This window comes from Epinephelus lanceolatus, chromosome 13, assembly GCF_041903045.1.
Source record: "Epinephelus lanceolatus isolate andai-2023 chromosome 13, ASM4190304v1, whole genome shotgun sequence".
NCBI lineage: Eukaryota > Metazoa > Chordata > Actinopteri > Perciformes > Serranidae > Epinephelus > Epinephelus lanceolatus.
In genome coordinates, this window is record NC_135746.1 from 3,828,131 (window position 1) to 3,851,520 (window position 23,390).

Sequence of the window (23,390 nt, forward strand, 5' to 3'; positions counted from 1 at the left end):
CAACTTTACATTATTTTGTCACATCACTCAACTCACATGATGTACATCAACCATGATGTTTTCCTACCCCGAACCAAGTAGTTTTGTTGCCTAAAAAAACAACGCCCTGTGTCAAGATACATCGCAACAGGCTGCCTCCTTGACAGCCACTCATAATATCTTGTGACTAGCGTGTTCCCGGCTTGTGAGCGTGTACCCTGCAACTTCATGTGACGAGGTCGGAGTGAGAATGTGTTGAAAAAAAAAGCTTTAAAGGGAAACTTTGCTGATTTTCAACCTGGCCTGTGTTACCACAGTGTATACAGATGTTTGGCTAGCCTTCATGTTGCAAGCACCCTTGGTTCCCCGCTCATCGATCGGTGGGGATGTCGCGTCACCTGGTGGGCTTTTGCCAGAGGATGAAGAGGGAGCTGTGAACACTGGCAGCACAGAGGGAGGTTAAGCATTATTCATTTCCACGTACTGCTCATGTTGCAACGACAGAGCTGGTTGAAAATCGGCAAAATACAAGTACAGCTGATTGTTCTTCTTTTAGAGAAACTATACCAGCCAGTTTGTATAATAGAGGATTCAACAGAGCGCTACCCTCTTCCTGTTTTGGTCGTGCAGTGTTTGATGCACTTCTGTTGTGCCGTAAACAGAGCCTTAATTTTCCTGGGAGATTGTAAGTAAGGCTTAAAGGGAACCAAACTAAATGCTAATGGTTTCATTACTCTGTAGCCATTACATTCTGCAATCAGCATTTACTTTATAAAAAGTTAAAGCAAAAACTTGTCTAATTCCTCTTAAAGCAGAGTCTTAGTGCTTCATCCACACTGCTGAGCTTCTTCAACAAAAACATCAGCAACATTTACAATTAAAACAGTTTCCCCCTCGAGCTCTGCTTCACTTTGTCAACTCTGTGCCTCTTTCTCAAGAAACAATTCCCAAACGTGGAAACAATGTTTTACATTAACGCTGAATGAGTTCTCTTTGAGCAGGCGTCGCCTTCGTCAACAACCCCGTGGCGTTCCTGGATTCCAATTAAAAGAACATTTTGCGCCGCTTTAAGTCCCATTAAAACATCGCATGGCAACATTTAGCGTGTGCATCTGATAGAATTGAGTTTAATCTCATCAAATTGTGTAATCCACAAGATGAAATCACTCTTAACATTACACGGCTTAACACAGATAGAGAAGGTCATAAAGAGTTAAGGCTGTGGACGTTTGTAACCAGTTACCATATTCCTCAACTGCCAGTCTGACAGGAGCACAGAAACACTATTGTTTCATTCATTTAAATGAGAGCCCGTGACTGTTGTTGTTGCTGCGGATGAATTATGTATGTGTTGCTGTGTTGATATGTGATAGACATCGTCTCTCTGGGAATGTAGGACACATACTTATGCATAACAATAGTCTTCGGTTATATTCTCACCAACAAATTGGCCGTTTATCTCCTTTGTTCTTTTCTTCATGAAAGAAACTACATTCAGTTCATCTTGTGCTTATTTTACGCAACTGCTTTCGAGAAATCAGCTCCACTCTCACCAAACGGCGGTTACTGTATTCAGATACGCGGGACTGTTGCCCTGTTGCCCCAGTACTTTCACTAATGCCTTAAAAAAACAAAGTCATATGCCTGTCACTGACATTGTGCAGCTGATAATAGCATGGCCTGTTTAAATTAACTCTGATAGGCTTGTTTAAATCACGGATTGTTCATCATAAACATTTCTTGATGGTTTACGTCATGCCTTTCCTCTCCACAGACAATAATTGACATATTGGTTTGTTCCCAATAAGGCCTTTTATTGGTCTGACTCAACAAACAATCAGTCTATAAACTGACTGCAGTGAGAGCTGGAACAGGAGGCAGGATGTGGTTTTATATGAGCTGATACATCTGAAATATTTTCACATCTAAATCAGCCGTCACTGATGTGGATGTATTTTGATTCAGATTAAAACAGGTGAAACTTCTGAGACATGTCTGTTGTTTAAAGACGACTTTGTGATTTTATGTAATTGCTAATATGAGAGACATGATGTAATGAGTGAGTTATGGTTTAATAAAAGATCATAAAGAACACCCAGTTCCAAAAATGGCCGACGTTGGCAAGAAAAAAAAGAATATTATTGCTTTGTGAAACTCATATTAGATAAACCAGATGATAATTATTATCATATTTCTTCTTCCTCTTCTTCTTCTTGTTCCAGGGTGTCTACAGGTCCTTCAGAAGTCTTAAAATGTCTTAAAATAATTTCAATTTTCAATATTAGGCCTCAATAGTCATTAAATAGGCTTACACTTGAATTTCTGAGGTCTTAATTGCTGCAAACTTTTTATCATTTTATTCATTTATCCATCTTTTTATTCCTTTTTTTCAACATGAGTCGAGCTCTTATGCGTTAACAGATGATTTGTCCAAAAATGAGCCTTAAATTTGTTAAGATGATTTAAAAAAGCATTAAATGCAAGTGTTTTATCCCTGTAGATGCCCTGTCTTATTCTTCTTACTGTTATTTTATTCCTATTTTCCTGCAGTAACTCAGTCTGTGGTGGACTTGGCCTGGGAACCCGAAGGTTGCAGGTTCAAGTCCGCATACAATCCAAACACAGAGTGCAGACTGGTGGCTGGAGAGGTGCAAGTTCGTGCTCCACGGCGCTGCTGAGGTGCCCTGGAGCAAGGCACCGAATTCCCAACTGCTTGGGGCACCTGTCCATGTGCAGCCCACACGTTCTGACATTTCTCCATTGATACACATGTGTATAGGTTCTGTATGTGTCTGTGTTTCAGACCTGTGTGTGCAATCTGTAAAAATAACAACAGAGTGGAAAAATTTAATTCCCCCTTGAGACAAATAACGGAATATTTTCTTTCTTTGTTCTTTTTCTTCTTCTTCTTCTTATTGTTATTATTATTGTTATTATTATATATGAGTGTGGAATTTTTCGTTGTATTGTTAAGATATTTTAATCCAATTTTGCACGAAAGGCACTATATAAATGAATAATGTTTGAGATTTTTTTTACTTCTTCTCATCATCACAATCATTATTGTTATTTATAGGTAAAGATTTTAGATAGGATGTAGGGTACACGTCCCCTTTGATGTTGAGAACATGTGCAGTTGACTTCTCATCATAAAAACATTAAAGTAGCTTTTATTTTTGACAGAAGACATTTACACCATAAATTGATGCACAAAAATTCACCAGAATGCAGGAAGTGGAATTGCTGAAGGACCCCCCCAAACCCCCTATTTAATATGCATTATCTTTATTATTATTATTATTATTATTATTATTATTATTATGATAGCCTTAACTGACCAATCTCATAGATAAATACAGTCTGTAGATTTTGCCAGATGCAGTTATTAAAGGAGCCTCTTTGTGTCTCTTCTGCAGAGTAAATCTTTTTAAATCATGTGGTTTGTTCTTTATTAAAACCAGTGTGAAATTGCAGTAAGAAAACAGCCACATAAATTATATAGCAAATGAGGAATCTGTAACAAAATATAGGAAAAATAAAATCATAGATAACTAATTATATATACCTAAACCAGATCATAAAGATTGAGCTAAACTAGGGCCTTAATCTAGCTTTAATATGTTACTGACCAGCACTAAGTGATGTTATATACAGGATCTTATTGGGCTGTTGAAAATCATATAAATCCCACATGAAACTCCAAGGCCATGATATTTGACATAGAATGTTATTTGATATTTTTAGAATGGGAAACAAAAGTGTACATGCACTGTATACAGACACACTGAGTGCAGGCCTGTGAGGGATAAACACACGTTTATAATTCAGGCTTTGTGCAATGTTTCAGATGTTAATAATCCCTAGTCTCAGTATTTACCTGCTGGTGTCACATTCTGTGTCACCTGTAAAACAGGAGTGTAGTGTGGCTCCTCTCCAGGCTCGGATCTCCTCTCCTCCGCCGGCGGGGAATCCTGGAGAATCCCCGGCCGCGGTGAGGTGGTGCTGCCGCTTGGGGAAAGCCCTGCCTCGGGGCGACGGTCGACAAAATGTGCGGTGGCTTCAGCCAAGTAGGAGGCTTCCGAGGCTCTCTGTTTTTTTATTGTTTAACATCGTCAAATGCGATGAGGGGATTAATGGAGCGCGTCTGCCGGACCCATATGTCCCCTTCAGGGCCGCTGGTGCTTAATTAAAACCGAATGGATACTCGGGGCCCCTGGTGCTCCTGACTTACTGCTCTCTGCTGAACCTGTTGACGCTCTGAATATCACTCTGGAGTCAAGGGAAGATATTTATTTAGAGGAGTAAGGTGACAAAAAATATATTAATTTATTTTATTTATTTTTAGTTGTGATTAATATTCTATCCCAGAACTTGTTATAAATAAAATGTAGGAGCTCTGATCTTTATGGACACTTGTATTATGTTTTATTAATCTAAACCCACTGGAACTGAAAGTTTTATTTCCACAAATTATACCTAACATACTGTAGCTCAGATTACATCAACTAAATTAGGCCTATTTTTATTATAAATGAATGTGTTCTTCCTCAGCTGCACTTTGCAGCAGTTTGATTGTAATTATGTGTTTTATTTATTTATTTATTTATATGTATCAATTAATCTTCATTAGAGTCCAGATTTTAGGTTGCCAGACTCTTTTGTCGTGATTAAACACACATTATCCAGTGTTGTGCATAAAATACATAAAGAATATAATACATGTATAATAATATTTAATAGGGTGCGCCGGTTGTTTGTTTCTCTGTGAGTGTGTGTGGTGCTAATTGGAGGTCAAATGGACAACAACGGCAGCAAAAAGTCACGCCAGAGTTATTAGGAGATGCTCCTGTCACATCCTAATTACAATCATAGCACGAGCCTTCTTCTTTAATCCGTGCACGAGCCCTCGGACCTCGGACTAAGACCCCCAAAAAGGCCACACAAATCCATACGTGCAGATTACAAACCCTGCAACAGATGCCTCCTTTAAATGGATTGTAAATGCTTACAAATGATTGTTATTTGAAGCCTTAAATGTGCACTTTTATTCGTCTTAAAACTCATGTTTGCACCTGGACTTGTGCACTTTCCTGCGTGTGAACTGGGCAGCGGTGCGCCCTGAACCAAAGAGCAGCCGTCAATAAAAATGTTGGATTATCCTCTTTATGAGACGGGATTAACATAGCTCTCACATAATTCACATTCCTCCCTGCCTGGACAGAAATCACGGACTCTAGTGATGCAGGAGTGGAAAATAAAAAGTAATTATAATGACATTGTGGTGGTGAGGCATGAGGATGGAAACTGGCACACTTGAAAACAAAATGTGCAACATCTATAAAAGTGGAAGTTGCAGACGTGTTTTGCGCAGAAACAGGAAATAGAAACAGGAGATTGAGATGCAGACATGCAGCCACAGTGTTGGATCAGGTCAAGCGGTCTTTATTGTTATTTAGTGTGTTTGTGGCCTTCACTTTACAGCTCAGATCGCCTGCTTGCTGCTGGCTCGCTTCACTCTGCACTCCCTATTTCATTCAGCTAATATGTCCTCAGAATAATTTATCATTTAACACCGGAGACATGGAAATAAATCTATCAAATTCACAGCTGTGGCGCGAAGCAACAATTGCATACAGGTTGTACAAAGAATCACATATTTAAAAAGAAAAATCTAACACATGGAGGGGGATAATCCAAAAACACTTAAAGGACATTTATGAGCACACACACACGGACTGATTGTCTCTTATAACTAAACATTTCTCATAAATTAATAGTGCATCCATGTCAGAGCTGCTCTCTTTCTCTCTCACACACACACACTTCCTCTACAGCACACACACTCATGCACAACGCTTTGATCAAAGGGGCCCTTCAGCTGCCAACAAAATAAAAAAAAGACAAGAGAGTGGAGTCTTTAAGGAGCTTAGAAAAAACCCTGACCTATTCCTCCAACTCAAGTTTCACTCTTTTGATCCTTTTTTTCCTTTTGGTCGACACATTTGTTCCGTGTCCTTGATCAAAGTTGGGGAGAAGTCAGTGAATGTTCAATAAGTTAACCCAACATGTGAGACAGCCGGCTGGCAGTCCTGCTCTGCGCTGCGCTGCTCCGCCCGAGGAGGTAGAAGTTGGGGCTTGTTGTGGTGCTGCTCCCAACCTTGGGTTTATTTTAAAGTCTGTGACAATTGTTCCTTCAATTCTCTTCTCTCACAACACTTGAAATTTCCACGCTGCCTGGTCTTTGTAATCCAAACAGTCCGCGTTGAAATTGAGCTTCCATGAGGAGGCTGTTTGGTCCTTATAGTCCAGGCAGTCTGCAGCGCCGCTGAAGCCCAGCCCCGCCGCGCCGTACGCCGACGAGGACAGGGAGGACGCGTTGCTCAGGTGGCCAGATACCCCGTTACTACCCATGGGGCTCATGGCGGAGCCCGCGGCTGAAAGCTGGTGGTGCATAGGCGAAAGGTAGGAGCCGCAGTCCATGCCGGTGAAGTAGGACGAGGAGCCCGTGTAGCCCTGGTTGTAGCCCGGCGCCTGGGTGTACGTCATAGGATAGGAGCGCTGCATGCAGGAGGAGGAGGAGGTAGACAGAGGGTCGGACAGCGGGGAGATGGAGGCCGGGGACCAGATAGACACCGGCGCCGCGCTGCTGCTGCTCACAGCCGGGAGTGGGGTGCTGGAGGGCGGCGTGAACTGACCGCTGGCTCCGCTCTCTGAGCTCGCCTCTCGGACCGGGGAGCTTTTCTTTTTCACCGGTTTGCTAATCGCCTTGTTCTGCACTCCGCTTTGGGTTTGCTGGGCCTGTTGGCGATGTTTCGCTCGTCGGTTTTTGAACCAAACCTGGAAGAAGAAAAAATTAAATTAATTTAATTTAGCCACAAAAATAACAACAAACAATTGTGCATTTTTCCAAACCATCCCCTTTAGTTAAAGTTTCCTTTTACGCGTTAAAGTCTTTACATTTTGTCAAACTTTACTCTGAAACTAGAAAACAAAGCAAAATATCCCCTCAAGACTTTCATGAAGCACTGAAGTGTCTCCGCTCTCAAACAAACAATGACTAATTATCGAGCCTCCATGAACACACTGTGTGGCTGCAGGTACGTGTGTTTGGGAGACTCACCTGCACTCTAGATTCGGGCAGGTTGATCTTTAAGGCCACCTCCTCTCTCATGAAGATGTCAGGGTACCGAGTCTTGTTGAAGAGACTCTCCAGCACGTCGAGCTGGGCCCGGGTGAAGGTCGTCCTCTCTCGCCTCTGTTTGCGAGGGGTCCCTGTTAGAGGAAAAAAACTTTTTGAATAAGATCGGGAATAACGCAACTTGACTTTAAATAAAATAATTTCTTGGTTAATTGATTTATGAGTAATATTTAAATAGTTGCAAGTGGTAAAAATTGTCATTCTTGCTGTTGTAAATAAGGCTGGACATCCATTACGCACAGACCATCCAAACCACCTGCTTATTATTTGTATTTATTTACATCTAAACAGTTTCACCCTGGGGTATATTACCGTGGTATCCCACTGAAGGATGCAGCAGGTCCGCTCCCGAGGTAGATAAGCTCAGTCCGTTCACCGTGTACGGCGGCTGCTTCAGATAGGACATCATGCTGGCGGCCGGACGGAGGGGCACCGATGAGAAGAAATAATAATAAAAAAAATATGGCAGAAAATTTGCTTTAATCCTCTCGTGACTCCGTTTGGTCTTTCACCTCGTCCACATCGACCTGAATCAGGACACAAAACAGGAAGATTTTAAGCTTGTTGAGAGTCGGAGCTTTACGCGCAGCCTTTTACGCACCGCGGTGGGTTTTAAAGAAGTGGGCGTCCTCGGACTCGCAGGGCTCTTAAAGCCGAGTGGAGACCCCCAGCTGTCCCTGCTGGACTGAGGATGCTCTGTCTGGCTGACAGGCGTTTACGCCATCACCCCCCCCCCCCCCCCCCCCACCACCACCACCACCACCACACACACAAACTGCTACTATAACCCCGCCTCTTCCCACCCCCAAACACACTCCTCTCCCAGCACCACCAAAACAAAACATTGTCGTTAAAAATGCGCACACTCGCTGGGGCCCAACCGGTCTCTCAATTAGCATATACCCACAGGTTAGGCGAAGCTAAATAGACAGCTGATTGGGGGGCCATTTGCAGAAACAAAGCCCACTGTTGACCGATAAGTAATGCTGATAACAAAAGACTTTAGGGAGCAAACAAAGAGGCCAATACTGCAAACTGAGCGCTCATTCACACACAGCCCAGCATCTTCATTTCTATATCTCGGGCCCTTTGTTGGTTTCCACTAAAACCCTTGTACATTTAAATGTAACGGAATTAAAATAACTTTGGCAAATAATTAGACACATGGATCCCCCCCCCCCCCAAAGTGATTTGTGACATATTATTGACACTCCTCGCGGCGGTTCCCCCTCCTTTTCCTAATGAATGGCTCCCGGTAATTAGATTTGGAAGGTGAGACTATCGAGAAGTGTTGATTAGAGAGGAGCACTTAATCTTAATCTAAACAAACAAGGAGATGGCTCATATAAATTTGTCTCCAGGTGAAAAGTTTTACAGGAAAAACATTAATTTCAGCCTCATCTTTTAATTAGAGAATAAATAAAAAAAACATAACATACCTTCCTGGTAAAATAAGGACCGCTTTATCCAAACGACATTTTTTATATTTAATTGAGCAAAAATGGTTTACCCCAAAATGACAAAAAAGAGACACAGTGTAGCCTAAATAAAATGTCCGAGCACTTATATGAATATTATAGAAATATAAGTATAATAAGGACACCACTACAAAGAATAATCTGTCAGGATTGAGTACGTTTTTATAGGAATATTATGGAAATATCATTAATAAATCAAGTATAACAGGACTACTACTACAAAGAATAATTTGCAAGAGTCGTGTACGTTTTTATAGGAATATTATAGAAATATTACAGGTATATTAAAGGACATTAAATACCCATAAATTCAATAGTAATTAATTTGAATATTGTGATAGTAAATAAGAATATTAAATCTATATCTGTATTATTATTTTTCTCACCAAAGGGAATGAGGCCATTGGCAGGCCTTTAGGAGAAAATATATTTAACCTATGTTTTCTTCTTCTATCAGCTCTTTTTTAACAATAGCTAATTAGTCTATATTCCATATGCTGCTGCTGTCTGAAGCCTCTCCAACGTCTCCACTGACACCTACCTGTAGAGTAAAGTTCCCAGGACCCCTGGGTGCTCCTCCTCTCCTCCTCCTCTCATCAGCCGGACCCCCTCGATTTTTATAGAGCCAATAACGGCCACTCCTTCAGCCTCTCCTCAATCTGTCACTTACTTCACCCCCCAGCTTTGCTCCACATCCGTTCAATAATAATAATAATAATAAATACCCCGCCTGCTCGGCCATTAATTATTATTGGCTACACGAGATTTTTTTTCTTCTTCTTCTCTCTGTAAGAAATTAACGAGATAATCCGGACGGCACGCGCTGGCCTGATTACAGGACGCCAGCCACGACTCCGCATTCAGGCCTCCTTAATTTTCTGCGTCACGAAAATAAAACAAAGGCTGGCATTGTATTTATCAGACCAGCTGACTGCCAGACAACCGACCCCCCCAATGCCCCCCCAAAAACCCAGCACAACCAGCCCTGCAACTCACTTTCCAAAGCTGACATGCACCCTCAATAATATATTATTATTAGTATTATTATCGTGCATTTTCTGCAGCAAATGCATTTTCTAATTATAATTTTATAATTGCTTCCGGTCCAGTGACTTCCTGTTTATTTGCATTGCTTTATGTTAACAATTTTTATTATTCATGTTTTATTTTTTGCAGAAGTTGCACCTTATTAATTCAGCCATATACGAAACTAAAAGTCGTGATTGTTGTTGTGCAAACTGACATTCAGTTTTTAACTGTATTCTCTAAAATGACACATCATTACGACACATTTTGTTTTTTTCTATTTTTTTTTTGCATCTAATTTAAGATTAAACATAAATTCCGTCGACCTTAAACTTGACTTCAGGAGCGCACCCTCCCTCCTCTGCATGCCTGAATAAATCCAAAGTCTGTAATCAAACATCAAGCAGTTAGAGCAGTGTGTTATGTGTGTGTGAGGTTGTGGACTGCTCCACCGGCCTGCCATTAACCGCCTGAGTGCCCCTTTGCTCCGAGCAGCAGCCCTCAGAGGGGACACGGAGAAAAGTTTCCTTTCAAAAACACGCCTCCCCAATTATCTCCCTGTAGGCTGCAATCTGCGGCTCCATTGCGCGCAGCACCCGGTGGCTCCCACAATAAAACTTCTCACTTAAAATACACGCACACAAAATATTTAAGTTGAATAAGTCACTTACTTGAGTTGGATGTAAAAAGGTCTTCTCCTGAACGCCTCTCTCGGCGGAGCACAGCGCGTATATCAGGCGGCTTTGGTTAGTTTCCTCCCGGGTAAGCTCGTTGGATGCGGATAATACTGAGGGATTCTCGGTATTTATGGAGAGAGAGGGAGAGACAGCGAGTTTTTTTTTTGCAGCCAATGGAAATGAGAGAAAAATATGATGATGTGCAGAGGTGTGAGAGGCTGCAGCAGCTGGAGGAAAGTGCAGCAGCTCCAAAGCGCCGCCGGTGCCCCCCAGCTACACTCCATTATCATTTAAAGACAAATAAGATATTACAGACACCTCTCAGCATTAATAATGACCATTTGTTTTATGTTTAGATTAAATATTCAGTGTTTACAGGTCTAAAGATGCCAATATAGGTGTGATGCATGAACCAATCAGAGCCGAGCACCTGCACGGACTTCAGCCACCATCAAATAATAGCTTATAGACCTCATAGTGAGAATCAGAAGATTTAAGCCGCAGCTTCGCAGATTTAATTGTCAAAATAAGCTGAGCAAGCAAAACGGAAGCAGTGTTTTGTAGCGAGAGGTGAAAATAACTTCTCGGGGATCTGTCACGCTTTGAGTCTGTGTAACCCTGTAAAGGAGATTTAAAGAAGGAAAAAAAATGGTGGCCTGAGAAGCTGTAGCGTACACCACCACTTCTCTTTCTCTCTCTGAAAAAACAGCAGCCTAAATTATCTGTTGCTTATCAAATTTTCTGGATTTACACCATACATGAAACACTTAAAATTATTTTACTCTTGTGTTTCCATAGGCGGAGACGTCAGGGGGACAAAGGGGCCACGTCCCCCGCAGTATTTAGTGGCTGAGGACTTTTATTTGACCTAATTTAAGACATTTACACTAGGGGTGTAACGATTCATTTTTACAACAATTCAATTCATATCATTTTCCATGGTTCCGATTTGATTCAAGAACGATATTTGGCTCATCTAGAACGATACGATTTGATTCAATTCAAGGGCTAGAAATCGATTCAGTAACTTTTTTTGTTTTGCCAAAAACTGAACCAGTGTGACTGTGAAATACATACCTGAATACTGTGGACAGTGCAGGGGAGTTTTTTTCTTGAAAGAGAATCAGGGATTAATTAATTTTGGATATAAATAAGTAAACACAACGATTAATGGCAAAAACATTCACCTTTTATTAAATACTATAATTATCACAAGTTCAGAACCTGCTGATCAAAAAGTGTGATCAACATTCCTCCAGGCTGAATAACAACTGAACAGTAGGTTTCCCTGCTTCTTCTCTTGTGATTTTCAATCAGTATAAGAGAAGTACAATAATACACAAAAATAAAGTGCAACCTATTAGGTTGAATGGACAGTAGTTTTCCCTGCTTCTTCTCTGTCATTTTACTCAGTCAGTACACATTTGACAGACAGCCACCAACTTGTCCAGAACACCTCCTTTTTTGCAGAAACCAAAGTGTTTCCACACACTCAACTTGAAATTCGGCTTGAAAATCTCCAGCTCGTCCACGTCCTCTTTGCTGTTAGCCATGCTTCGTTTTGTTTTGAGTCGGCACTACCGGCACATGCCGATGACATCACACTCAGGGAGAGTGAAGCGAATCGAGCAACTTTACGATTAGAAGTGATAAAAATACATGTTTATAACGTTGTCGTGCTTAAATACAACACACAAATGCTTAGTAATCGATATAATTGATTTTTGACCTTGTAAATCGATTTCATAGCGATATTGTCATCACTGAGGGACAACTTGCCAAGGCTCTATCGATGCAGTTAGATTGTAGGAAAATAAATCGATGCATCGATGTAATCGATGAATCTTTACACCCCTAATTTACACTGTAAAATGATGCAAAAAATGGTGCAGAAAAGTTCCCCAGAATGCAAGAAATTGGTTGACCTATTGCACGTCATGGTGCATGTATTGTCTTGACACAAATAGAGACTTGATGTTGGACAACATCAACATGTAAATACAGCAGTTACATGTGTAACAAACTCAAGTGTACATTTCTAAGTATTATAATTACACAAAATTTGTTTCACTTGTTATTACCTGACACACTTAGGCCTCCATAGTCAATGTGTGGAACGTTTGATACTCTGTTTCTGTACCCCTACGCTCACTTCTGGGTGTACCCCACCTATAAAGGGGTGTCTCCCGTCTTTCGTGAGTGACATTGTTCTTGAGGTAATTTCCGTGTGTAAGTGCTGTTAAGCTGTTTATAAGTTAATTTTTCAGCCTAAACTTATTGTATAATATGCTGACATATTCCTGTGTCACTTGATTTGTGTAGGGGCTCGAGTTTATATAGTTTTAATTGAAGGAGGATTTAGTTTTTATCTACTGTCTGGGCCTCTTCACACAACACAGACAACACTAGAGTCCACTGGTTACAAACATATATATTTCCCAGCAATCATCACTGCATACCCGACAAAAACCCAAAGGAAATAAGAAATTTATCATTTAATTTAATAGTTTTCATTGTAGTATTAGTCTATTAATATTGTAGCGTGTAGTAGTTGTATTTATAGAATTTATAGCTTATATAGAAAAAGCATATCATTTTGTTTTAGCTACTGACTATTTAAAAAAAGAAAAGAAAAAGGAAACTATCACATATATATATAGCAAATAGCACCATTTTTAAATTAATAATCTTTTTTTTTTTTTTTGCACTTTATATTTAACACAGGTATATTTTCAAGGTGGCAATCTGAGTCACTTGCAGTCCTTTTTTTGCTGGTTGTTTTGTCTTTACATTGCAGACGTAGGCAATGAGCCACCTTTATCTGTGCATCAAAATGAAACAATGACTCTGAAATTCAGCTCTCAGCAGGTCCCTGAATGCCTCAGAAAAAAATAAATAAATAAAAAAATATTTGCTGAAACATATAATGTCGTGTTGACAGTGATGGTTTTACTCTCTGCAGCTTATTTTGATTACAAAATGGAGTAAAAACCAGAGAACTCAATGATGATGTTGTCTTTTTGAGGACATATAGCAAATGGCATCATTTTTAAATTTATAATATTCTCTTTTTTTAATCATTGAGGCAATCTGAATCACTTGCAAAGGCCTGCTCTGTCTATGGACCCCTCCACTCCAGGGGCCCCGGTGCAATTGCACTGCCTGCACTGTCCATAGGTTTTGTTTCATGATTTTGGGGGACACCAGGGGCGTACCCTGGTGTCCCCCAAAATCATGAAACAAAACCTGCTCACTTGAGTGCATCTACTTCTCTTTGTCACCCTTTCATTTTGTGTCCAAGGAGACTCCCTACATTTAATAAAAACATCTAGATGAAAATTTTAAAATCTAGTTTCCTTCCATTGTGACAAAACTTTGGCCCCAGCAGCTCAGACTGAAGGCTTTGGTTGACGCTCCCAAACAAGCAGCAGGTTAGAGAACTAATTAGGAGTCTTGATGCCAGATGAACAGACTGTGAGGCTGCTGGCCTGTTAGACAGGACTAAAATCAATACAACCTTTTTAACTGAGGACTCTATTGTATAGAAAACCAGTGACACTATTTATGGAGTATATCATTAATTATGATTGAGTGCAGTTGTATGAATTAAGATAAAATAGTGTATTATTCTGTTAACGTTGTCATTAATGGGCTAAAAGAGTTTTACTGTAAGTGTTTTCCCATTTTCCCTGAGCGATCACTCTAAAACAAACAGCCTAACCGAGCTTAAGTATCTGGTCCCCTTGTTGTCCCACAGCTATGTTCTTGGCTCACGCAGAGTCCTTTCATCTTCAGCTCTGATATATAATTCATCGGAAAATATCTAATAGCCCTGGGGAGCGTTTCAGCTAAACGTTGCCGTGGTTGTAAAAAGGTGAAGTCGCTTGTTAATGTCTGTGGCAATATGCCCTCCCCCTGTCTCCGGGCCAATTGACGGAGTCACGGTTTCTCCTGCTGTTAGGGAGACGAATTGAAGGCTAAGAATCGTGGGACTGAGATACCACTCTCTCACAGTGTGCTGGATAATACTGGCTGGCATGAGGAGAGTGTGATGTGCTGCCTCCTCTCTCCTCCTGCAGCCTTTTGTTTGCTCCCTATAGGACTGGGTAACATGGTTACAGACCATAAATCATATAAATCATAACAATCCTTTGTGAATATTGCATTTCATCTCTCTAATTTACCTTCATCATTATGGGCATTTTATTTTTTTATTACATAACCTTTCAAATTTGTGTTTTAAAGGGGCATTTCAGTGATTTAGTTTTGTATTTGCACCTTATTAGACACAGATTTTAAATATATCTGATTTTATTTATTAATATATTACTGTTCAAACCTCAGTTTTTGCACCGACCATTTCAGTTCACTTCAGCTGTCCATACTCAAGGTCAAATCAATGACTTGGCCCACTCAGCCAACCCCATCTGTTACACACTCACACACACACACACACACACACACAGTAAACTGTAGCTATTGGACATTATAACTGCTTGCTTTCTGCCATCTGCACCGCACAACTCACATTGATAGGTTTATTGATAGGCATGGCGGAGCAACATGTAGCCTATTGATGATTCGACAACAAACAATGAAGTGAGCGTCCACACATATTGAATACTGTCCTGTTATCAGACGAGTCGACATGAGCTTCAGACAGCAGGTGTTTCTGAAGAACAACACAGACATAGCTGGCTGTAGAATGACAGTTTAATAAAGGGCTGGTCACAGCAGAAATTAGCTCATCAAACTGCATCAGTGGAACTTTGCGAAATAGATGGTGGTAGAGGCTTGTTGACACGGGGACTGGTTGAAGGGCACTTGGGAACACGCTAGTCATGTAACGTTTTGAGTCCCTACTCGTCATATTTTAATGGTTGTCAAGGGGGCAGCCTTTTCATTTTATCTTGATGCAGAGGGTTGGTGGTTTATAGGCAACAAAACTTAGGAACACGTCATGGTTGGTGTACGTCATGTGACAAAATAACTTAGTCTCACACAGGACACAAACACAAGTTTCTGTTTGTTGGATCCGACCCTGTTATGTGGACTTTCTTGAGCTTTATACTACGTCTGTTGCTCTGATCGTCTAACAATGACTCAGATGGTTTTGTCAAACAACACATTCTCACTCTGACCTCGTCACATATCAACGTGTAGTCGTGGACTCTTCCCGTCAAGATACAACATACAAGGTACCCTGGGAGCGTTGGTTGTTGACGTTCTGGGACGCCATGTCAACTTCAGGATGTCACATTGTCTGTTTTCAACATGCACTTGAGTTTTCACAGGAAATCTACAGTTTACATACAGTCTCTTTCAAAATAAAAGCACTACATAGGTACAAAACTGCAAATTGACGTTTGTTTCCTTCAACAACAAACGCATGTGGTTGGGTTCAGGAAAAAAGAACAGGGTTTGCCTTTACTATCTTACAGGAAGCTAACGCTTACCTCGCAGGGGAAAGTTGATGGATGTTGGACCCATCCACCACCACTCCCACCCTACTTGGACTTCAGCCCCTCTGCCAGGCATTGTGTGCATTGTGTGTCCATATCTGACGCTGAGGGCCACTTCCCAAGCTGCATTTTTGTTGTTGTTGTTGTTGTTGTTACTATGGTTGGTGGTATGGTTGGTACTATGATACACATACTGCTGGTGGTACGTGACACGTCTCAACTGGAAAAAAGTGTAACTGGTGTTGGTTCAAGTTTTTAATTTTGGTTATTGTAAAATTGGTCTCAACCAGTTCTTAGTGGCTTAATATAAGTCTGGGAAATTATTAAATCGAACTCGCCTTCAGCTGTAGGAGCCCTGTGTTATAAATGGGTGTGTCCATAGCTGGATAGGGTAGGTCTACTTTATTTTATTGTTGGTCATAATGGTGAAACTTTGAGAGTCCTAATATTTTCTGAGGTGGTTTGTGGTTTAAAAAGTGTGAGAATCATTGCATTAAGGTTGTGCAGCTTATTTAAGGGATGCATTTCTAGCTGGCGAGGAAACAGAGAACATGTGAGCACTAGTTAGTCACAAAAAAACTCCAACACTCTTTCTGAAAAGAAAAAACACTCCTCCTACTTGAGCTTAGTCGCTCATATTAATACTCTCTATTCAAGAGCTGTATCTCTTTCTTCAGTTTCTGTCTCTCTGTCCAAAAACAGTGTCTTTTAAGTGTATGGCAGAGGAGAGGTAAATAAAACTGGATGATGCAGCACAGATAATTAGCTATAGCTCCAGCACAAATGCGTGCTTCAGATTTCACCAAAAGTGAACCTGACGCGTAAGATGTGCACAGATTTACTTCGACCCCTCAAGTGAATCCTCTGATTGCAACAGTGCCACCAAAATTAATCAATTTTCTGCAAAATTTCTTTACTTTTATTTGTTGGAGTACTTGTCTTTGATAGCTGAGCCTTAGTCCACTGAGTTTTTAGATTGCACCTGCAGTATTATTACCATTTAACCCCCTCTGCACCCACTATCACACAGCCTACATCATATCATATTCATGCCCTTCATTGAGACACATCCACCACTTATGGTTTTCCCCCTGGGAGGGTTGAATGTCTTGTCCCTGCTGGTACCTCGTTAACCTCCCGCGGCCTGCGGCTATAGTGTTAGCCAAACTGAGAGGCCTCATACCTGGGTATTGGTCAGCAGGGACCGGCCCCAGGAGCCCTGGACCCCCCACCGGGGCGAGGGGAGGGAGGCAGGCGGGACAGAGGAGGGCCAAACAAAAACACAACCTGGCATCCCCACGGCAAACAGCCCACCTACTGTTAGCCAGCATCTGGGGCACAGCACACAGCCGCTCTATTCACATTCTGATGACGGCAAATAGTGAGGAGCACACACACACACACACACACACACACACACACATTCACTGCTTGCAAACTTGCAACAGAATGGAAAAATGATCTGGTTTTAGTTTCTGGCTTTAGCTGACAATCCCTGAAAGTACTTTTGGAACAACCGAGTTGATACACACATGCCAGCTGCAACCAATCGAGGTTTTTTATGAAGGGGCGCCCCCCAAAAATATATAGAGCTATGCAGCTTTTTTGAGCCACATCTAAATGCTTTTAACGCATTGTTTAACTGTACTTTGAAGAGAATAAAGAGCATGCGGAGAACAGAGTTCAGAAATTGCAAGATTGAAGGACTGACAGGCAGAGACTGGGGGAGAGAGTGACGGAGAGAAACAGGGAGGAGGAGTGTAAAGTTAATCCAGTCTGAATCGAATGGCCCGGCTGCAGGAGTGACACTGAAAACAGTTTTTCTTTTCTTTCTTTTCTCTGCAAATTTGCTCTCCCCTCTCTCTCTCTCTTTGCTTCCTCCCGTGCCTCTCGCTATTTTTCTGCCTTCTTATCCTTTTTAATTAGAGGGGCTATTCTGCTGCACAGAGGACCTTAATCCCCAACTGACCAACAATGCAAAAAGCCAGCCTTTGAACAGCCGACCTGCACCCCTACTTGGCCCCCCCAACCTCCCCACCACCACCACCACCAATCGCTGTGCTGCCCAAACACTCCACGGCTCCCATCATTGGGAAAACCAGGCCTTTTCCCTTCTCCATCTTTTCCAACATCTTGGACAAAGCACTCGGGGGACCACTGCAAAGAAAAAGTGTCTGAAAGAGCATTTCAATATCCGCTAAGGTTCTCAAAAAGCTTTGGTTTGGTTCTGGGACAAGGCCGAGGTCAAATGGCAGGTGACTATGAATCAAGAAAAGTTACTAAAATGACCTGCGAACATCTGACGTGAATAAAAAGAGCTAAAGGTTACGCAGGAGGCATTAGGCGAAAAATCAGTAAAGGGGAAAGGTTGCAGCTGCTAAATCTCAGAGAAGTCAAATCAGCACATCTTTAAAATGCATCTTAAAACATATTTTTTTGTTAGTATGTTGGGTTTTCATGATTTAATAACTTTAACTTTGTCAGTTACGTATTTTCCAGCTTATAAGCTTCGTGCTTATAAGACTTCCTGTCCACATGAGCACGGCCCTAACCTTAAGGCTAAGCAAAAAAGAAGAAACCTGAGAAAAAGTATAACTGGAAGGCTACCTGAGTAAACCCCCAAGAAGTGTGCCAGGGTTTGAAGCCATTTTTCGTAGTGGCCAAACAGTGTAACTACAACTTACAGATCCATCACGTGATGCAAGTGGGCCCAAAAAGACTCCCCATATACTTACATTGGGAAAGAGACGTCTGTAAGTCAGTGGATAAACTGGCGGAACATCGTGACTCATTTCAGTGAAGGGATTTGATCCATTTGGTCTGATAACATTACGAAAGTCTAGAAGAGCTGCAAGATTGAATCATTTTATCCCAAGATAGCTGAGCGCTAAATGGGACGTTAGCTACTTGCCTCTGGCTTCTCTCACAGCAACGGTACATACAAACACATACAGACCCTCAATCGACACCCAGACGGGAGCAGCTCAAACTCTGAGTGTAATGGACGTGAGGCATCATCCATAATATGTTTGGCCTTCCTGTGTACAGCACTGTCAGATATATCGCTGAGTTGTTTCTGTGACTTGCCAATCACTTTCTCTGCAATGTTGACAATCCTAGAAAGCTTGTTTTTGCTCTCTGCACTCCAGTCAGGTCCCGTTTATACGACGATGGTTTCAACTGAAAACGGTAAACTTTAGTTGCGTTTTGGCCGATGGTTTACACGACAGCAGCTTTTTGGGGGCCTGAAAATGCAACGTTTTGAAAACGGGATCCAGAGTGCATTTTTTTGGAAACGGCAGCGTCTCCGTTGTCATGTAAACTTGCAATATGCAGTTCCTCTGAAAACGGAGACTTTTCGCACATGTGCATTACGGTTCCAGTCACTAGGCATGCGTGAGAAAGTCAACCGTCACGACAACAATGCCGAGCTCTGTTTGTGCTGCTCACCCTGTTGATTTGAAGTCGTTGTCCATCCAGACAAAGTTATCTGTGCATGCTTTCGCCATTGTGTCTTCTTCGTTTTGGTTTGTATTCACCACGTTGTAGAGGAAGGCGCTTCAGTGCAGGCGCATGACGTCATGCCATGGTGTTGTTTTGCAAATTTACACTGCCACCCATTGGCCTGCCGTGCATACTGCAGCGTTTCCAGTAGATTTTGCGGCTCCGTGTGAACGGTGATCATTTCAATAACGTCGTCATATAAACGCAGAAGTTTTTTAAAACGCAAAGGACAGATTTTTCCGTTTTTAGAGAAACCATTGTCCTCTAAACAGGGCCTTGGGGTCGGATCAATATACCCGCAAAGTCCAACTTCTTTGGCTTCATGCACCACTGAGCAACTGACTGACCTCCATAGGGCATTCTGACACCTCTGATCCTCAGTGTAGTGGAAGAGTGACTGTATATGTATGTGTAAACATGTAAAAAGTCCTGTTAGCGAGGTCAGAGCCAACACTATTTTGGCCAGCTCTGCCATTGCGTGAAATGTCGCCCCATTTCTGATGCCTTAAAGAAGGAGATAAAAGCGCACACTCTGATGTTAAGAGCCCAAAACTCATTTTTTTCCTGATTATCTTCACCCTCAATGGAGTTTTACAGGGAACCTTAAACACAGTTCACCTATGGACAAATCACGTAGAAAAAGCTACATAAATATACCTGTGCACGTCTACGGCCTAAATGTGCTGCTTGCTGTGGTTTATTTCATTGGTGATTAACACAGTCGGAACAGTACAGCACATGCACACTCAGAGAGTTGTAGTTTGAAGGGATTTTGTTTCATTTCTTTTCCAGATGAAAGAAAAAGTCACAGATGAGTTCAAATTGGCCATGTCTCATTAAGTGAGCAGGTTCAAGGGCACAGTAACAAAGAGCAGAAACTGAAGCAAATTCCCCCACTGGGCCTCATTTCCATATGTATATGCATCTCAAGATGGAGTCTATTCAGACTGACCCGTGTTGTCTTGTTGGATGATTATATGTGAGCATTATTAGTAAATGACCTACAGATTGAGATGATAACTCAGGTCAGGGAGGAGAACATCATGAAGGTGTGAGTAAATTACTCATCATTGATAAAGACACAATACCTGGCAGTGCCAGACTGAGCACATTCAGCACCGTGGGGAAGCTTCTCCTGGCAGCCACCCAGAAATATTTATTTTATCATCATTATCAAACAAGAGCAAGAGCTAATGAGAAATCAAAGCAAATAAACAATTTCGCCAACAAACAATATGCACATGATATGCGCTGTTTTTGCAACATTTTTATGCACTAGGTGCTCTGAACTCCTCGAGTGGAAAAAACTTCCTCTCAGAGCAGAAAAGCGCATCACGTCATCGCCGCTTTTTTCCCCATTGTCCAATCAGATGATTTGAGAGGCGGGCCTTCTGTGGTGGTCACGACAACAAGTTTACAGTTGGTAAACAACGGAGGAGAAACTGGTGGTAGTGGTTGCTGGATACCCAGAGCTATACGGCCTGATGATAGACAGCAGGTTGTCAAACTGCCCCTGAGTCATCCTAAAATATGCCTGTAAACGTCCATGATGGAGGAGAAGCTCCTGGACCAACTGGTGGTACTCCCCATGATCCAGCCTCTTTTTTAGGGTCTCATGTACCCACACAGATCTCTGTTTATCTGCTGACAGCCTCTCACCCGCAACCAGAGCTACAGACAGCACCCTCTGCCTCAACATGGCAGCAGCTACACACTGATTACTGTGAAAGACAAAAAGCGGTAGATTGATTACACAGGAAGGTTAGTGTAAGGAGGTGATGGCGACAATAAAAAGGCACAGGAAGCATTTTTAAACGGTGGTATTAATTTTTTTAAAGACAACCTGCAAAACACTGTGTGTGTGATCGGGGCCTAAGGTGAACTTCATCGCCAGGAGTAGAGGTGGTAATCTGCTGCAGACTGAACGTTAGCATCTTTGGATAATTTCTCACTTATGTTTGAATTTATTTGAATTTTATTTTATTTTTTTGAATAGGAAAAAGAAAAAAAAAAATCCCACAGGACATCACCTGTTGGAAGATATGCCACTGATACCTGGATAATAAATTGATCAACCAGTCACTCATTGGCCTGTTTCATTTGATCACACTGTCAGTCAGTCATCCAGGCTGCTGGTCCAGCTATTTAAAAATAAATAATTAGTTTCATAATGATGTCAGCGCTGATGATAACAATACTCCAACTCTGCCTAAAAGCAGCTGAACTAATTTTCCTGTAATTTCGTTCAAGCTGATTTTCTGTAAACATTTTGCCAACATAGCAGTCTGACAAATTGCCACTGGAGCACAATGACACTTTCAACCCTGCCCCGCCATGTGAGTGACAGAAAAATGAATTTCCTTTCACCGCCCGCCGACGGCCGCAGTTTCCTATTTTTACACCCGGCGTGCTGGCTCAACACACCCTCGCACAGACAGGGAAAAAAAAAAACACAGGCCAGCCAAACCCTCTGCCTGGCTAATCACAGGCCCAATATTTCCATAGCAGGCAATTAGCATCTTGCTTTTATGTGTGAAATGGCTGAGGCGAGAGTAGGAGCAAGTCGGGGAGAGAGGCACGGCAGAAACAGAGAGAGAATAAAAGAGCAATTAAGATGTTGGGTGAGCGGAGGACAGAGACAGGCAGTCTGCTGCCGTGTGATTTGAGGCTTGCAGGCCCAGTAATTAGCCCTTCATTGTGAGATAATGGACTTGGCCGGTCTTCCTGGTTCCCCAAGCTGCCCGGGCTGACTCGACCCATGGAAGGTCAAAGGGCACAATGTGCAGTTTGGCTCCTATAGGCCTGTGTGTGCATGTGTGTGTGTGCGACTGTAACCATCTTTCAAGACTTGCATCATGTCATATTGAAGTCAGGAAAGCAGAGAACAATAAGAACACAAGTCTTAGTGTTCAGGTAAATTAATATCTGCATCTCCAAGGCTTTTGGGTAAATCTTTACCTTTGTAGGAAAGAGCACGCCAGTGAAAGCAGCGCCCGGCTTTGAGGCGTTGGAGTCATCACTCTCCCGGCCTATCAGTCCTTTCTCCCGCCATCTTTAGAAGAGCAGTAATCTGTGAACCCTGAATCATAAGCTTTGGGTAAATCTATGTAATACGGGTAATTCGATGAAGCAGTATTTTCCTGGTGAGAGGCAAAATCCTGTTGACTATTCAAGGATTGAATCATCCAACAGTAATGCCATTAGACCAGTGCCACGGATTCCTCGGAAAATGCTGTTTAATTGCCAGTAACCAGCCATTGTTTGGTGACGGGTAAACACTAGCCGAGAGGGGGGGCGAGTGAAGAAGCGTGTGAAAAAGATGGCCCCTTCGGCTTCAGCCAATCGCCATTGAGAGACGGATTTACTCGGGCTCGATGAAGCCCGCGCTGCGGAGTGGCAGAGGCACTGGCTTAACTAAAGTCTTCAGGAGTATAAATGCAGAGTAACTCTTTCCTTTTAATACAGGATTTGCTCAACAATGCGATTTGGGGGGGGGGGGGGGGGGGGTCTATTCAGGATAGACATTTTTTCTATTCAGAATAGACATTTTTTTTTTTTGAGTGGCGAGGTTTTTAAGGATCAAGCCTTGTTGCTCACGTTTATTAGTGCGGGACTCTGCAGCTCAGGGATTGTTGGTTGTTGTAATCGTGGAGCAATTTATCCATGTTTGTGTTTGGCTTTACATATATGCACCCTGACACTAAGTCCCATTCTTTTCCACCTGTGTTGGAAAATCTTTAAGAACAATAACCCCTACCTACACGCCGCTGTTGATCCTAAGCCACGCTGCGTCACAATAAAAACTGATATTAACTGTCCAAATCGACGTGAACTGATCTAAAGCTACTTGAGGAGTGTTTTTTACTAGTTAATCCAATTCTCGGCACGCAGGGATTTTTTTTATGAGAATTTGAACATTTGAGGTGCATTGTTGTCCTTCCGCGCAGCCCCCTGCTCTCAGGCCTGTCCTGGAGGATGCAGATTGGAAGTGAGAGGTGTGGCGGCCGAGGCTGGCCTCCATTGTGAGCCGGTGCCTGGGAGACGGGCAGCGCTGCCAGACCAGACA

The 23,390-nt window shown here is 42.1% G+C and overlaps 1 protein-coding gene and 1 long non-coding RNA gene across 4 annotated transcripts in view; one reads left to right on the forward strand and one right to left on the reverse strand.

Annotated features, from left to right (window-relative positions):
* The window catches only part of LOC117270484 (uncharacterized), a 63,337-nt gene that overhangs the window by 24,504 nt on the left and 15,443 nt on the right, over nucleotides 1-23,390 (forward strand). The gene's annotated exons all lie outside the window — the stretch shown is intronic.
* On the reverse strand, nucleotides 5,401-10,443 carry LOC117270483 (homeobox protein OTX2-like). Of its 2 annotated transcripts, XM_033648117.2 has the most exons (4): nucleotides 10,353-10,443; nucleotides 7,490-7,704; nucleotides 7,100-7,251; nucleotides 5,401-6,816 (listed from the first exon to the last, which is right to left on the reverse strand). In XM_033648117.2, exons 2-4 carry the CDS (start codon nucleotides 7,584-7,586, stop codon nucleotides 6,187-6,189), a joined length of 879 nt encoding a protein of 292 aa, XP_033504008.1. In that variant the 5' UTR covers nucleotides 7,587-7,704; nucleotides 10,353-10,443; the 3' UTR covers nucleotides 5,401-6,186. The 2 variants fall into 2 exon arrangements, with proteins under 2 accessions (XP_033504008.1, XP_033504007.1); XM_033648116.2 differs by lacking the exon at nucleotides 10,353-10,443 and having other exon boundaries at nucleotides 7,490-7,871.